Below are 14046 nucleotides of genomic sequence, written 5' to 3' on the forward strand. Positions count from 1 at the left end.
GACCTGTGGCTTAGAATTATGAGTGATAGATACTTATTTATATTAAACTCTTTAATAAGCTTTAACAAAAGAGGAGGAGGAGAGATGAAAAGTTGTAATGACATCAAAAGGCAGTAGATTCATAATTGCATGCAGTAGTCATACAGTTTCTGTGGGCTTGTGTTTTTTTTTTTTTTTTTTTAATCTATGAGCTTGGAAAATTAAAGAAAATGACTTCAAAGGCCCCTTCTATTCTCATTTTTCAGTAACACATGAGAAAAAAGAAAGGTATATCCACTGCTTTAGTCTGTTTGGACTGCTATAACAATTTACCTCAGAATGGATAATTTATAAACAACAGAAATTTATTACTTACAGTTCTAGAGGCTGTGAAGTCCAAGATCAAGGCACCAGCAGGTTTGGTGTCTGGTGAGGACTCATTCTGTGCTTCAAGGATGCAACTTTCTCCTTGTGTCTTCACGTGGCTGAAAGGGCAAGGCAGCTCGCTTCAATTTATTTTACAGGGGCACTAATCCCAATTATAAGGACAGACCCTCATAACCTAATTACCTCCTAAAGACCCTGTCTCTTATCACATTGGGGATTAAGTTTCAACATGGGGATTTTCCTTTTGTTTTTATTTTCATTCTAGAGAGTATATATATATATAGTAAGTATATATTTTTTTTTTGAGATGGAGTCTCAATTGTCACCCAGGCTGGAGTGCAGTGGCATATCTCAAGCTATCACTTTCAGTTTCGTCTCCGTCTTCAATTCACATTCTGGCCTCATTTCTCTCTGAGTAGCTAGAGTTCGCCACCACCGCTGGCTTGCACATTTTAGTAGAGATGGGTTTCCAGCAGCCAGGATGGTCTCGACATTCCTGACTGATCCTGCTCGCCCTGGGCCTCCCGTGCTGGGATTACAAGTGAGTTTCAACAACTCGCCTATTTTTTCTTTTTTTAGGTAGAGTCTCACTCTGTTGCATAGGCTGGAGTGCTGTGGCACCGTCACAGCTCACTGCAGCCTCAACCTCTGGGCTCAAGCCATCCTCCCACCTCAGCCTCCCAAGTAGCTGGGACCACAGGCACATACCACCCTGCCTGGCTAATTTTATTTTACTTTTTTTAGAGATGGGATCTCCCTGTGTTGCCCAGGCTAGTCTTGGACTCCTGGGCTCAAACAGTCCTCCCTCCTTTGTTTGCCTCCCCAAATGCTGGGATTACAGGCATGATGTTTTTTAAAAGCCACAGGTTTCTTGTCCTTTTAAAGCATCAAGTAGAATTGTCCCTGGCTATGATTATAAACTGACCACTGTAGTTAGTACAATCATCATTAAAATATTTTTTAGTAATCTTAAATTCTGTGATGCTCTGATTCTCTTCCACTTACCTACGTTGAACAGCTATGAAGAAATATCTGTAGCCTCACTGAATGCAATGGTAGCACTGAAATATTAGTTTAAAATAAAATTATTTAAAATATTTCACAAAATGTGTGTGTACGTGTGTGTGTATGTGTGTGTGTATATATATTTATATATTCTTTCTAAAACCAATTTTATCTTGGAATCTGGTCTGTGTGCATTTCATCATTTATCTGGCTTACCTGGCCAAGCGTGGTTGCTAACACCTGTAATCCCAGCACTTTGGTAGGCTGAGGCAGGTAGACTGCTTGAGCTCAGGCCTTTGAGACCAGCCTGGGAAACATGGAGAAATCCTGTCTTTACCAAAAATACAAAAATTAGCTGGACGTGGTGGTGCACACCTGTGGTCCCACCTACTTACGAGGCTGAGGTGGGATTGCTGGAGCCTGGTAAGTCAAGACTGCAGTGAGCCATTATCACACCACTGCACTCCAGCCTGGCTGACACAGTGGACCCTGTCTCAAAATAATGAATGAATTAATTAATGAAAATACCTGGCTTACCTATTATGGCAGATCTGAAAGTCTTATATTTTGTTACAGAGACAGAGATTTCTAGACTTTTCCTCTATACTAGGGTGCTGTCACCTGGCTGTCTCCTTTTCATTCTTTTTAAATGAAGGTAAAGTGAGGAAAGGTCATCCATTCACCCTTTTGATCTCTTATCTCTCATAACTTAAACATTGCTTCCAAGTATGTGTTTCACTCATTTCAGATACTCGAGGGAAGTGAATTCTCTGTGGACCTCCCCCTCTGTCTTTCCCTGAAAGTGTATTTGGATCTGCAAATGTCCTGTAATCTGACTGCTTTCCACATCTAGAAAGGAAAAGTGGAACTCTAAGAAGGCTAAGGGGTACTACTTACTACTAGTTGATGTTGGTTGATACGCTCTGATCAAGAACTTAAGTTCTCAGAAACAATCTATGCTTTATTTGATAAGTCTCTGCTGAATACCATGTCCTTCTCTGGGAAGAGTTTGGGGGATTGGCTGCACAGGGAGGAATGCAAAGGGGGTGGAGAATGTAGTGAGAAGGAGCAAGACTTTGAGAATACTTTTAAGTCAGAATCAGCTCTTAAAATTTATAGGTCTAGGGTAAAAGTATAAATGGAGAGCCACATACCATATATCTGAATATTTAAGTTATAACCAAGCTAAGAAACTGTTAAGTAAAATATGTTCTCTCCCCCTACCTTGTCAAATATAAAAATAATGTCCTGGAAGCACAGATTCCAATTTAGAATCCTCAGACTCCCAGGGATTCTGCACTGAATGTGATAACATGTGCAGAGCTGGGCCAGCGACCCCACCTCTTCTCTTCCCTCCTCCAGCTCTGTTCCTCACCATAACAGGGGTGTGGACACTGCAACCCATATGTCCAACCTCTGCCCGTGCTAGGGCACATGGGTGCACACACTGGTGGGAGGATGAACCCAGGGAAGAACCCACACAAGCTCTAGAGGCAAGGTTGGTATGCAGGGTAAGGAATTCCAGTCTCCTGCTTACTCTTAGTATGGAGAGGGCACTTCTCCAATGGGAATATAATATGCGCCACATATAATTTCAATAATGTATCCTCATTTAAGCCAATGTATCAATTGTTATCAGTTCTAAAAAGTTAATGAGATAGTTTACATTCTTCTTTTTTGTACTCAGTCTTTGAAATCTACTCTGTATTTTGTATTTCAAGAACATCTCCATTTGGACTAGTCCCATTTCAGGTGCTCAGTGCTACCTGGCACTTGTGTTATACTGGACCTTGCAGCTCTAGGGAAAGGGTGCCCCAATTCCTTGTTCTGTAGGGGGCACTTGGCACCTAGGACTGAGGGCAGTTCTCTTTACATAAATCTAGTAGTGTTTTCTTATTTAGCTGATGCAGAGAATGTTTTTCTCTCTTTCTCTTTATAATTAGAGGTGGTGGCCATTATCACTTTCACAATGTTCATATGTACATAAAATGAATGGGAGACACTTGTTAAGAGCTTTTTTTTTTTTTTTTCTTTTCTTTTCTATTTATTTATTTATTTTATTTATTTATTTTGTTTTGAGACGGAGTCTTGCTTTGTCACCCAGGCCGGAGTGCAGTGGCATGATCTTGGCTCACTGCAACCTCTGCCTCCCTGGTTCAAATGATTCTCCTGCCTCAGCCTGCCGAGTAGCTGGACTACAGGCACCCGCCACCACGTTTGGCTAATTCTTGTATTTTTAGTAGAGGTGGGGTCTCACCATTTTGGCCAGGCTGGTCTCGAAGTCTTGACCTCAGGTGATCCACCTGCCTCGGCCTCCCAAAGTGCTGGAATTACAGGCGTGAACCACTCCGCCCAGCCTTCTTTTCCATTTAAAACTTGTTAACTGCATTTTACTCATTCAGCATGTTGCTGCTTTCCTTTATCCTCAGGAGTGATATCCTAGTAAATTTGTTTGCACAAATGAATTAAACACCACCCCCCCCCAAGTTATTGACCTATGCTTTTCCAAAAGCTAATGCTTTCATTTCTCATCTTGAGTAATTACTAGCTCTACAATCTTTCTGTTCCCCACTTTGGAAAAGTTTCCATGCTCTATTATGTTGGATAATGTCTAGTGGATATTTTTCTTCCTAGAGGAACTTTTTTTTGAGTTAATTTAATTGCATGCAAATTTTTAAACTGGCCCATTCTCTCAAATGGGGAAAAATATCTAGGAAGTGGAATGCTGTTTTTGTTTGGATTAGAACAGCAGTTTCATCTGGGATGCCTAGGATAAACATTTTGTATCAGATAGAGTTGCCAGATTTAGGTTAGGGGCCTAGGGGAGGAAGCACTAGTTAAATTTGAATTTCATATTTCATATAAACATTGAATAACTTTTTTCAGTGTAAGTGTGCTCCATGATGTAATGTTTGGGACATACTCTTAAAAATATTTATTGTTGATCTGAAATTTAAATTTAACTGGATGTACTGTGTTTTAAATGGCAATCTTATTTCAGAACTCCTTTGCTCTCTAAAATATTGAGGCCCTTAAGCAACTTTTATTTATGTCAATTATATGTATCGATATTTGCTGAATTACAAATTTAAACTAAGAAATATAGCCTGGGTGCAGTGACTCAGGCCTGTAATCCCAACAGTTTGGGAGGCCAAGGCGGGAGGATCACCTGAGGTCAGGAGTTCGAGACCAGCCTGGCCAACATAGTGAAACCCTGTCTCTACTAAAAATACAAAAATTAGCCAGACGTGGTTCTGGGCACCTGTAGAGTAATCTCATTACTTGGGAGGCTGAGGCAGGAGAATTGCAACCCAGGAGGTGGAGGTTGCAGTGAGCCGAGATCACACCACTGCACTCCAGCCTGGGCAATAGAGCTAGATTCCATCTCATGAAAAGAAAAGAAATATTTTAGGCTAGGCATGATAACTCATGCCTTTAGTTCCAACACTTTGGGAGGCCAAGACAGGCAGATCTCTTGAGCCCGGGAGTTCGGAACCATCCTGGGCAAAACGGCAAAACTTCGTCTCTACAAAAAATACAAAAATTAGCTGAGTTTGGTGGTGTGTGCGTGTAGTCCCAGCTACTCAGGAGGCTGAGGTGGGAGGATCACCTGAGCCCAGGAGGTTGAGACTGCAGTGACCCATGATCCCACCACTGCATTCCAGCCTTGTCAATAGAGACCCTTTCTCAAAAAAAAAAAAGAAAAGAAAGAAAGAAATATCTTAATGTATATTAATTCATTTAGACAGTAATAAACCATAGTAACATAAATGACATTTTTTAAAAAACAGTTTTTCAAAACAAAAATAGTAAGAAGGGTGCCATTGTTTTCTTTTTCTTTTTTCTTTTTCTTTTTCTTTTTTTCTTTTTTTTTTTTTTTTTTTTTTGGGGGCGGGTCTGTCTATCCTGGGCTGGAGTGCAGTGGCGGGATCTGGCTCACTGCAAGCTCCGTCTTCCGGGTTCAGCCATTCTCCTGGCTCAGCCTCCCCAGAGTAGCTGGGACTACAGAGCCACCACCTGCATCGGCTAGTTTTGTATTTTTAATAGAGACGGGGTTTCACCGTGTTAACCAGGATGGTCTCGATCTCCTGACCTGCGTGATCCGCCCGCCTTGGCCTCCCAAGTGCTGGGATTACAGGCAGGCACCCAGCCGGCCCTTTTTTTTCTTTTTTTGAGACGGAGTTTTGCTCCTGTCACCCAGGCTGGAATGCAGTGGCTCACTGGTGACCTCCGCCTCCCAGGTTCAAGTGATTCTTCTGCCTCAGTCTCCTGAGTAGTTGGGACTGCAGGCGCGTGCCACCATGCCCAGCTAATTTTTGTATTTTTAGTAGAGACAGGGTTTCACCATGTTGGCTAGGCTGGTCTCAAACTCCTGACCTCAGGTGATCCACCTGCCTCAACCTCCCAAAGTGCTGGGATTACAGGTGTGAGCCACCGCACCCGGCCAGAGTGTCATTGTTTTCTATTTTGGGATTCTTTTAATATCTGGCTGGATTCTCATATCTCTTTCTGTGTTCCATCAGGTGTGCTATTACAAAAGCAGGTACTGTCTGGAACTCTACTGAAATACGAGTGACAGGTGTGGGGAAGAAAGTGGCACAAAGCAAGTAACATCTTAGTATTGTTATAAAAATAGTTTGACCATATGGATCTTCTGAAAGGGTCTCGGGTACCTCTTCTGGGGTCCCCCAAGCATGCTTTTAGAATCACTGGACTAGGAATAAGAGACTGTAATTCTAGCTTGTGTTTTTGCGGTGATTATAAATAATCAGAATAGAGGGTAGGCTGTTTGGTTTTTTTTTTTTTTTTTTTTTGAGATGGAGTCTCGCTCTATCGCCCAGGCTGGAGTGCAGAGGTGTGATCTCGGCTCACCACAACCTCCATCTCCTGGGTTCAAGCAATTCTCCTGCCTCAGCCTCCTTCGTAGCTGGAAGTACAGGTGCCTGCCAACATGGCTGGCTAATTTTTTTTGTATTTTTAGTAGAGACGAAGTTTCACCATGTTGGCCAGGCTGGTCTTGAACTCCTGACCTCAAGTGATCTGCCCACCTCGGCCTCCCAAAGTGGTGGGATTACAGGCATGAGCCACTGCACCCGGCTGAGGATAAACATTCTTTTAAGAAGGACTGATGGCTCTAATATAAAACAGTTTAAAAACGGTTATTCAGATTTAGCAATAATTTTTTCCTAAGTGATTTTTAAAAAAAATACTATTCTATTATACTCAGCCATCCAAGTAAACAGGTATTATTTAAAAATCAAGGTAACACTCAACCTGTCAAATAGGTACATTGTCAACTTTCCCTTTAGAATCAACTTTTATTTAACTCTTTAGAATACAGCTTAACATATGCTGATTGGGTTGAATTGCGTTTATTTTTGGAGTGTGTGTGTCTCTTCTAGGCAGAGTGCATACTGTCTAGTATTAGATGTGGGTGATTTTTAAAGGAATTAGCATAACGCAGTCACTGATCTGATTCTTATCTCATTTAGAGATGGTGTAGAGGTCGTTGATAGGCCAAATGTAAGAGTGCACAGAGAAGTAAAAAATGAAAGATAGCTTCTTTAATTGCTTAAGTTGCTTGGGCAACTGTGAAAATGAAAGGGCTATTAACAAAAATAGAGCAAAAAGAAGTGCCAGTTTGGAATAAAGATGGTAAGTTCAGTTTTGGGCTGGAAATGTGGAGTAGCTCAGGAGAGGAGCCAGCATGTGACAGGACTGAGAGAATTGTTCACATAGGAGTCAAAACATTTCCAAGGAAAACAGTGTAATGAGAGCATGAAACTGATAAAAAAACTATCTATGAAGATTACTTCAATTTGGGTTGGGGAAGAAAAGATGAAGAAAAGGAAGTTAATACAGGAGAAGAGGGCTTAAGAGAGCTAAGAAGAAGGGTGGGTGGTCAGCCGCATCAGTCAATTACTGTATTGAGATCGACGAATGATAATTGGTTCTTTTTTGAGAAAGAGTCTCACTCTGTCGCCAGGCTATATATTCCAGGAGAGCAGTCTCAGCTCACTGCAACCTCCACCTCCCAGAGATTCTCTTGTGTCTCAGCCTCTCGAGTAGCTGAGATTACAGGTGTGCACCACCATGCCCAGCTAATTTTTTGTGTTTTTGGTAGAGACAGGGTTTCACCATGTTGGCTAGGCTGGTCCCGAACTCCTGGTCTCAAGTGATCCACTCATCTCGGCCTCCCAAAGTGCTAGGATTACAGGCCTGAGCCACCGTGCCCAGCTGATAATTGGTTGTTAAATTTGGAACTGCAAAGTCCTGGTTACCTTAGAGAGAGTATTGTTTTGATAAGTTTTTATTATTTCACTTTTGGGTTTGAGAAACATGAAACAGAAGTTTTTGACTTGTCTGGAACAGCACAGATTCCAGAAGGACTAACTCCAGCTCTGCCTGGTCCCTTTCCTCCTTCACTGGGGCCATTTACACTGTGTTAATTAAGCTAATTGAGATACTGCTAAAAAACTTACTCCAGCAGAATTCACTTCCTGAAATATTCAACCTTATTTTAGAGGGAAAAGTTTGTTTTTAGATAGAATGTTTACATTTTAGGTAGAGCACTGGCCTTAGAGTCAGCAGATGTGCATTCCAGCGCTGCTGCTCCTTAACCTCTCTGGGGCCCCCATTTCCTCTTCAGTTGAATTTGGGAGTTGGGCTAGATTATCTCTTAGGCTATGCTAAAATTATGATGTTAGTGACATTTGTCTCTTTTTTCCCTTTTGGTTTTGCTTTATTTTAATAGGTTCACCAAGTTGAAGAGTCTTAATCTTTCCAATAATCATTTAGGGGACTTCCCACTAGCAGTCTGCAGTATTCCAACCCTGGCAGAGCTGAATGTGTCCTGCAATGCCCTGCGATCGGTCCCAGCAGCCGTTGGAGTGATGCACAAGTGTGTACCTCAAACCCCACTGGCGGGTATATCCAGAAACCCCAGGGAAGCCGCATTGGGGGTGTAGCACATGAGATTAGTTAACTTGTTATGTTGGTCATGTAAGTCTTGGCCCCAAATCAACAGATCAGGGACTGTATAGTCTGTATGGAGTTCATGTGTTAGATTTGTATTCTTTACGATCTTGTAAAAAATTAAATATTCTTGTTTAGAACTGAAGATCCCTGCAAATGAGTATGTCTGAACATGGAATGTGGGTTATGTTCTCATTTTTCTGAGTTATATTGAATTCAAAGACTTAGAAATTAATTTTGAGAAATAATAAGGAAAGCCCAAAGGATATCTGAATCAATTTATATCACAGTTAGCTCATGTTGCTCCCATTTAAGCCTATTCAAATTGGGAAAGCTAGTCATAATTTTCATTTTCAATAAAAGATTAAGATGCTTATCTCTGATTATTTCTCTTTGGTCCGTTATTGCCTCAGGCCCTGCCCTTAGGCATTTTGCAAAGAGTAATACATTTTCTGGTAATATGATCTACACTATGGAACTTGTATGTTGATAATAAAGATGTAAAATTTATACATTCTCTTTGTAATTCTTATGTTTTCTCTAATAGCTTACAGACATTTTTGTTGGATGGAAACTTTCTCCAAACCCTTCCTGCTGAGTTGGAGAACATGAAGCAGCTTAGTTATCTGGGTCTTTCTTTCAATGAATTTACTGACATTCCAGAAGTATTGGAGAAATTGACTGCTGTGGATAAACTTTGTATGTCCGGAAACTGTATGGAGACCCTTAGGCTACAGGCTTTAAGAAAAATGCCTCACATTAAACATGTGGATCTAAGGTAACCATTTTTGAGAAATAGATCTCATTTGAGCTGTTGGCTTATATTGCAGGGGTGGGGAGTAGGTTATTGACCAAGTCAAACAGGCTGGATAATTGAATGTGGACCCATTTTTCTATTTCTGCCTAGAGGGAAGAATTATGATTAATAGTAGGGTTTGCTGTTACTGGAGACTTTCTCACTGATGTATGTCTTGAAGGTCTTTGTTTTGCAAATTGGAACCCAGTTGAGTGAGAGAGCTATTTTTTGTTTTTGTTTTGTATTTTTTGTTGTTGTTGCTGTTTTTAAAGAGATAGGGCCTTGCTCTCTTGCCCCGCCTGGAGTGCAGTGATGCGCTCAGAGCTCACTTTAGCCTCAAACTCCTGGGCTCAGGTGAATACTCAGGCGTGTTCAGTTTCATCAGTGTAAAGTAGCATCACCTTTTGCTCGCTTTCTTCTCCATTTGTATGGCTCAGCCAAGGAAACCCATACCTTCCAGTCCCACAAAGAATTGCTTGGCTTCACCTTTCCTCAGAATAAAGGAATCAGACCTGTCCTTCCTAGGGAAGTATTAGCAATTTGCAGATATAAAATTCTTAATTTGGAAGTTAAAGTAATTATAATTTATCTGATTTTTGAGAATTTCTTGGAATGTAACAAGATAAGGAACTCTAAACACTTTGTTAACTTGCTTTCCAAATTGTTTACATTATTTGCCTCTGAGTTCCTTCTATTTAGAAAACCCTCATATTCCAGAATTTAAGCCCTATTTTATTCATCCATCAGTGGTAGAACTTCATTAGAGCCAAGGACAATGGCTTGCACTGACCTCAGGTAACAAGAATGAGATGATTTCCGAGTTACCTGGTACATGAAGGAAGACATTTTTCTTGGTGTGAATTAGCTGACACGTAAGATCAATCTAAAATGTCTACAAGTAATAAATCTTAGAGCTTTATAAATTCTTAAGATTCGTAGTTCTAACTTGAGTCTTTTTAGATGACATCACCTACAGGATATTTAAATACCAGAATAGACATTAGACACTCTGTAAATGTTGCATGACCATGAGTAACTGCTTCCTTCCTTGCCCCTGAGCTGAGGAGGGGAAAATCAGATCAGATTTGTTCTAATTCTGCCTTAATACTTTATTTGTTGTTTATTGTTTTTGTTTTTGCTTCTGTTTTTGTTTTTGTTTTTCTTTTTTGAGACAAGAGTCTCTGTCGCCCAGGCTGTAGTGCAGTGGCATGATCTCAGCTCACTGCAGCCTACACCTCCTGGATTCAAGAGATTCTCCTCCCTCAACCTCCTGAGTAGCTGGGATTACAGGTGCCTGCCACCACACCTGGCTAGTTCTTATATTTTTAGTAAAGACAGGTTTCACCATGTTGGCCAGGCTGGTCTTGAACTCCTGACCTCAGGTGATCCACCTGCCTTGACTTCTCAAAGTGCTGGAATTAAAGACATAAGCCACCACACCCAGCCTAATTCTGCCTTAATACTTAAAATCAAAGCTAGTGGAGTAATTTAAGGAGAGTCTCGCTTAGTTTCTCTAAGTAAAGGGCTACTTTTGTTGAGTTTTTTTTTCCCCCCTTAATGGAAATGTTACATCAGATTAAGTGATTATTGTTTTCTTTGTATTGATATTCTTTGAGTTTCATATTATTTATTCTGTGGCATCATTAATAATTCCTCCTCCCCTCTCCTCCTTCTCCTTCTCTTTCTCCTCTTTGTACAAAGTATGGCTGTTACTTGTTGGTCACTTCTCTTTCTCTCCATGTTTTCTGCCTTGGTGGTTGCATATACTCTCAGGTTTCATTTTCACCTTTCACCTTGATGTTAATCATTCCCCAGTCTTTCCCTATTCCTTGTTTGACTTCTTGAGACCAGTTCCACTTAAGCTGCTAGCTAGATAACGTCTTGGTTTTCCCTATTGACACATTTAACCAAATACACGTAAAACAGGGTTCAGTGTCTTTCTTACTCAACCAGTTCTTTCTCGTGGATTTCTGTTTTTGCTGATAGCAACACCACCTCATTGGTCTTCCAGACACACAACTCTTGGCTGATTCTATCAGCTCTTCTTTTACACGAGTTTCTCTCTTTCATCGCTTCCTTTTTCTTCTCACTGTGACTGTTGTCTTCTAACTGAGCCATTTGCTTCCTTTGTGCAACCTCCCAAGCAAGCACAATTTTGCTCAGAGCCTGCGGTTCTCTACTTCAGGGTATTCAAGCCCTCATATTTGGTTTCAGCCCACTGGTATGTGAGTCCTTTGAGGATGAGGCTATATCTCTGAGCTGCTCATGTGTGAGCCTCCAACCTGTGGGTGGCAAGTGAACTATTCGCGACTTTTCCACAATGAGATGTGTACAGAAGTTGAGACTAATATTTTAGTAACGTATAATGATTTGACATTGCCACAATATCCAACTGCATTATGAGTTGATTCTTGTTGTACAGGGAATCAACTAGTATATTTTATTTTATTTATTATTGTTATTATTATTATTATTTTTTGAGACAGAATTTCGCTCTTGTTGTCCAGACTGGAGTGCAGTGGTGCGATCTCGGCTCACTGCAACCTCTGCCTCCCAGATTCAAGCGATTTTCCTGCCTCAGCCTCCCAAGTAGCTGGAATTTCAGGCTCCCATCACCATGACCGGCTAATTTTTTGTAGTTTTAGTAGAGACAGGGTTTCACCATGTTAGCCAGGCTGGTCTTGAACTCCCGATCTCAAGTGATTCACCTGCCTCAGCCTCCCAAAGTGCTGGGATTACAGCCATGAGCCACCGCACCCGACCTCAACTAATTTAGATGTTGTCAAACTTGCACAGTGAGTTGCATGTGGTGTGAGCTGCGTATGGGTTGAGTACTATATATCAGTCTGTCATTAATTACAACTTTAGAAAATAGGTCTCTTTCACCATAGATAATTTAAGCACTGTTTTTATTTATCCTTCAGCCCCAGTGTTAGTCCTTAGTGTGTCCAGTCCTTGGTAAATATTAATTGCCTCACCCACCTTTGTAGCCCAGAGCCTCACATCCCCTGCATTCCTGCAGAAACTATACAGGCAGGTACGAAACTTACCCTGTGCTGTTTTCTTTGATGCAGAGGCTGTTCCATTGCTTCCTCGCACCTGCTTTTCTTCTCCCATGAACACCTGTTCCATTCTGCCTACTCTTGGGAATCAGATGAGTTGCTTCCTTTTCCATAGCCTCTTTTTTTTTTTAAACCATTCTCTACATTTTATACATCACCCATGGCACTTATCACATACTTGTATTTCCTGTATTTCATAAAGCATATTTAACTCTCTTTACTAAATTGTGAAATCTGTTGAAAAACACCTTGTTTTATTCATCTCTTACTGCAACAAAGCCATAGGTCATCATTGTTGTCACCATCACCATAGCCCTTCACAGGCTGGAGTGCAGTGGTACAAACACAGCTCACTATAGCCTCCATCTCCTGGACTTAAGTGATCTCCCTGCCTCAGCCTCCCGTGTAGCTAGGATGACAAGTACACACTACCACACTTGGCTAATTTTTAAATTTTTTGGAGAGAGGGGCCTCACTTTGTTGCCTAGCTGGCTCAAACTCCTGGGCTCAAGCTGTTCTTCTGCCTCAGACTCCCCAGGTGCTGAGAATACAGGCATGAGTCACAATGCCTGGCCAGAAGGGAATTTTAGTCATATTTTGCCTCTTAGAAAGTTTGTCCGGGCCAGGCGTGGTGGCTCATGCCTATAATCTCAGCACTTTGGGAGGCTGAGGCAGGTGGATCACCTGAGGTCAGGAGTTCAAGACCAGCCTGGCCAACATGGCGAAACCCCACCTCTACTAAAAATGCAAAAATTAGCTGGGCATAGTGGTGTGCACCTGTAGTCCCAACTATTCAGAAGGCTGAGGCAGAAGACTTGTTTGAACCCGGGAGGTAGAGGTTGCAGTGGGCCAAGATTGCACCGCTATACTCCAGGCTGGGTGACAGAGCAAGAGACTTTGTCTTAAAATAAATAAATAAATAAATAAATAAATAAATAAATAAATAAATAAATAGTTTGTCCTAGTTATGTCATGGTGACTGTGGTCAACAATATATTGTATTTGTTTGTATTGTTGTTTTTTCTCTTTTTTTTCTTTTCTTTTCTTTTCTTCTTTTCTTTTCTCTTCTTTTCTTTCTTCTCTGAGACAGGGTCTCACTTTGTTACCCAAGCTGGAATGCAGTGGTGCAGTTATGGTTCACTGCAGCCCCAAACTCCTGGGTTCGAGTGATCCTCCTGCCCCAGCCTCTCAAATAGCTGGGAGTATAAGCATGTGCCACCACGGCTGGCTAATTTTTTATTTTTTGTAGAGATGGGGTCTTGCTCTGTTGCCCAGTCTGGTCTCAAACAAACCTCCTACTTCAGCCTCCCAAAGAGTTAGGATTACAGAGTTTGAGCTACCACACCATGCCATAATATATAGTATTCTTGAACAATGCTAAGAGTGGATGTAAAGTATTCTTACCACAAAAGTAATAACTATGTGAGATGGTGCACGTGAACTAGTTGGAATTAGTCATTTCACAGTGTACATATATTTCAAAAGTCATACTGTACACAATAAATACGTACAGTTTTATCTGTCAATTAAACAAATAATAAAATGGTTCATCCTAAGTAGCTGAATTACTGTGTGAGCCTGAAAACTTGGTATTTCAGTCATGGTGAGAGTTAGCAACTTAAGCCAAATGTTAACTTTCCTTTTCGTTACATTAACTTTGTTTTTGTTATAGACTTTTTTTGTCTCCTTATTAAACCAATGCTTATTATTTTAGTATTAATACATTAAATTGTGTTAATTGAATGAAATTGTGTGTGGCTTTTTCAAGTGAAGATGATAAAGCCATTTTGAAGGTTATTCGAAGTGTAGATTGGGAAGAAGATGGACCTTTATTCCATTCCT

The 14046-nt window shown here is 40.9% G+C and overlaps 1 protein-coding gene across 2 annotated transcripts in view; it reads left to right on the top strand.

The window, feature by feature from the left end:
- Nucleotides 1-14046, top strand: part of PHLPP1 (PH domain and leucine rich repeat protein phosphatase 1) — a 288094-nt gene that overhangs the window by 175007 nt on the left and 99041 nt on the right. For both annotated transcript variants that reach the window (XM_021930200.2, XM_003919671.5), the window contains exons 5-6: nt 8126-8272; nt 8894-9124. In XM_021930200.2, the coding sequence (XP_021785892.2) occupies nt 8126-8272; nt 8894-9124 (378 nt within the window). The remainder of the gene's footprint in view (nt 1-8125; nt 8273-8893; nt 9125-14046) is intronic.

The sequence above is a fragment of the Papio anubis genome, chromosome 19 (genome assembly GCF_008728515.1).
Source record: "Papio anubis isolate 15944 chromosome 19, Panubis1.0, whole genome shotgun sequence".
Lineage (NCBI taxonomy): Eukaryota > Metazoa > Chordata > Mammalia > Primates > Cercopithecidae > Papio > Papio anubis.